At 49.6% G+C, this 2,591-nt stretch overlaps 1 protein-coding gene across 1 annotated transcript; it reads right to left on the bottom strand.

Annotated features, from left to right (window-relative positions):
- Positions 1-352: 352 nt before the first annotated feature.
- LOC112137779 lies at positions 353-2,558 on the bottom strand. Its single transcript, XM_024260266.2, has 3 exons — positions 2,099-2,558; positions 1,560-1,735; positions 353-678 (listed from the first exon to the last, which is right to left on the bottom strand). Exons 1-3 carry the CDS (start codon positions 2,111-2,113, stop codon positions 450-452), a joined length of 420 nt encoding a protein of 139 aa, XP_024116034.1. The 5' UTR covers positions 2,114-2,558; the 3' UTR covers positions 353-449.
- Between the last annotated feature and the right edge of the window lie 33 nt (positions 2,559-2,591).

Raw genomic sequence — 2,591 nt, 5'->3', positions numbered from 1 at the left:
GCTCGCCCTGCAGCACCTCCTGGACTCCTTCCAACTGTTTGCTTACCTTTCAAAACTGAAGTGAAGATTTCTTTGCGTAATTGTTTTCTGCTGCACCACACACTTCCAACTGTCAAGCACAAAAACTACACTTCCCAGGATGCAACTCCACACCTGTCTCTGGATGGTCAGTGTCATTGGTTAGTTCCTGTTCGTCAGTAGCAGCTGAAGTCTGAAGAATGAGCGGAGAATGGAGCTGTTTTTATTTCAGGAATCTCAAATAAATGCCGTTTGTGTGTAAGTTGTTGTCATGAATGCAGTTTGTCGTCTTTAATGTTTGTGGGTCTCCTTACAGACAAAAACCAGGCGGGTCTGAAGGTGTTGTCTTTATTGGTTGATACAGAAACTGAAAACATTTGAGCGGATCAGAACAGGTGTGTTATGGATCTGCAGCTCCGGACCGGACCCACTTAGTTGTGCCTGGAGATGACGCACAAACACGCCACTGTGATGAGCTCGTAGTCCACCGAGTAGCCGGTAGAGGAGAAGCAGGCGGGGTTCTTCTTCAGCACCGGCATCCTCAGGGACACCGGGACGGTCTCCAGGCCGAAGCTGCTGTCCAGACCCCGGCAGGAGTGGCTGCTGTGGCAGCTGGCCTCGTGGATCACCTGAGGGACGCGGTTCAGGTCTATGTTCTCCCTGCCGAAGATCAGAGGAAGAAGCTGTGACTGAACTGGACTGAGTGACCCCTCCCCCCGGTGTTCCAAACAGGAAGTACCTCCTGGCTCCAAGGAGCCAAAATCCCATAGACTTCTATAGAGAGATAAACAGTCCTAAACCTCATTTTATTTATTTACTTTTTTTTTTTTGCAAGATATTTTTTCTGCAGTTCAAGTTATTCAAGTTTTAAACTGACCAATCAGATGCCTCAATAGTATGTGGTCTCACATTGAACTTTTAGGACCAACAGAATTACTCCTGATTGGTGAGATTGGTTGCCATAGAAAGGTTGACTCCGATCAATCACTGCTTACTGACCATTTCTGGTTCCAACATGGCGGCGTCCATATAGCCCTAAAAATGGTGACTGAATTGACTTCATTTTTTTGGAGCCGGAAGTAATTCATTTTCCACAGAAGACACTGACTCAGTCCAGTTCTCTTATACAGTCACTGGGAAGAACTTCTGCTCCCTTCCAGCTGCTGCAGCTCTGAGGCTGGGAGGAGTCTACAGTGACAGCAGGTGAAGGGCTCAGGTAAACTCACCTGAGAGCTGATTGGATGTTCCTCTGAAACCCACTCTTACCTGACCTCCAATCAGGAAGCAGCTTTAAAGTGATGGACACACCTCTTCAGCATCAAGTAAACTCTGATTTCTGATCACATGAACCTTCTGCAGCATCCTAGTGACACTGAGGAAGCAAATCCAAACTAACCTGGTCAAAGACCTGGTTCTGGTCAGGTGACTGGTTAAGCTGGTTACTCAGTCTGAGTGATGAGGCTGCAGAGGAGCATACAGTTACTCTGCCAGGTGAGGAACTTGAGTTGATGGTGTGGATGTGGAGGACAGGTCAGACTCACACGTAGCTCCAGGTGGCGATGCTGCGCTCGTTCACGTGGCTGGGCAGGTTGACCAGCTGTCCGTAGACGTCCTGCAGGCTGAAGGTGCAGAAGGACTCCTCCACGCACTGGGTGCTCAGGGGCGCGGTGGCGCCGCGCTGCAGGGCCAGCAGGCACAGCAGCAGGACCTGCAGCAGCTGCAGACGAGAGCAGGACGGTCAGTTTTCCTGTTTCAGTCTGGACTTAGGGATCTACAGCTCTGTGGTGAACATGCAGCTCCTGATCTTCAGGTGACTGAAGAATTCATCCTCACGCCTGCTCCTGAGCTTCAGCAGCGTTCTGAGCAGCTGGAGTCAGACTGAAGCTTTGAAAGATGCTGAAGCTGAAGGAGCTGAGAGACTGGATGAGGAGGACACAGAAGCAGAGAGGTGGACATACTGACCCGCCTCTTTCTGGATCAGAGCTGAAGGTAGAGGACGGGTCACTGGAACAGAACCTGAAACCTACTCATCTTGGGATGATCAGACGATGGTGATGCTGATGATGGTCCGGTTCCTTACCTGGAGCTGTTCCATAGCTGAAGTTCTGATGTGGTTCTGGTGTTGTGGAGATTCTTTTCGCTGGTCTGCTCTCAGCTGTTTCTGAAGTTAGAGTGGACGGATTTCTGAACCCACCTTTCTTTATATGTCCCGCTGAGGCAGGGTCTGGGTTCTGGTGTGCGGTCCGGTTTGTGTGCTGAAGGTTGTGGTTGACGTCAGCATCCTCATGATGTTCCTGTCATTAACATGTAGCCTTGATGGAGCGGCCTCATTTGAATCAGAACGATGGAGGGGGTGGGGGGGTCAGCTGCGGGATTCAGACCTGAGTCAGATGTCCAGGTCTGAGTCAGGCCAAAGGGTTTAGAGCACGTGCCAAAGTCAAGGACTGGGGGCCGGATCCGGCCCTCCAGATCATTTTATTTTATTGTTATTAATGACCCGATGTTATCTTGCGCTCATTTCTAACTTGCATAATTTTGACAAAATATATATTTTTATGGACAGTAAAAATGTT

This window comes from Oryzias melastigma, linkage group LG9 (genome assembly GCF_002922805.2).
Source record: "Oryzias melastigma strain HK-1 linkage group LG9, ASM292280v2, whole genome shotgun sequence".
Lineage (NCBI taxonomy): Eukaryota > Metazoa > Chordata > Actinopteri > Beloniformes > Adrianichthyidae > Oryzias > Oryzias melastigma.
Note: the sequence above shows the minus strand (reverse complement) of the source record. Positions and strands in the feature narration are given on the sequence as shown.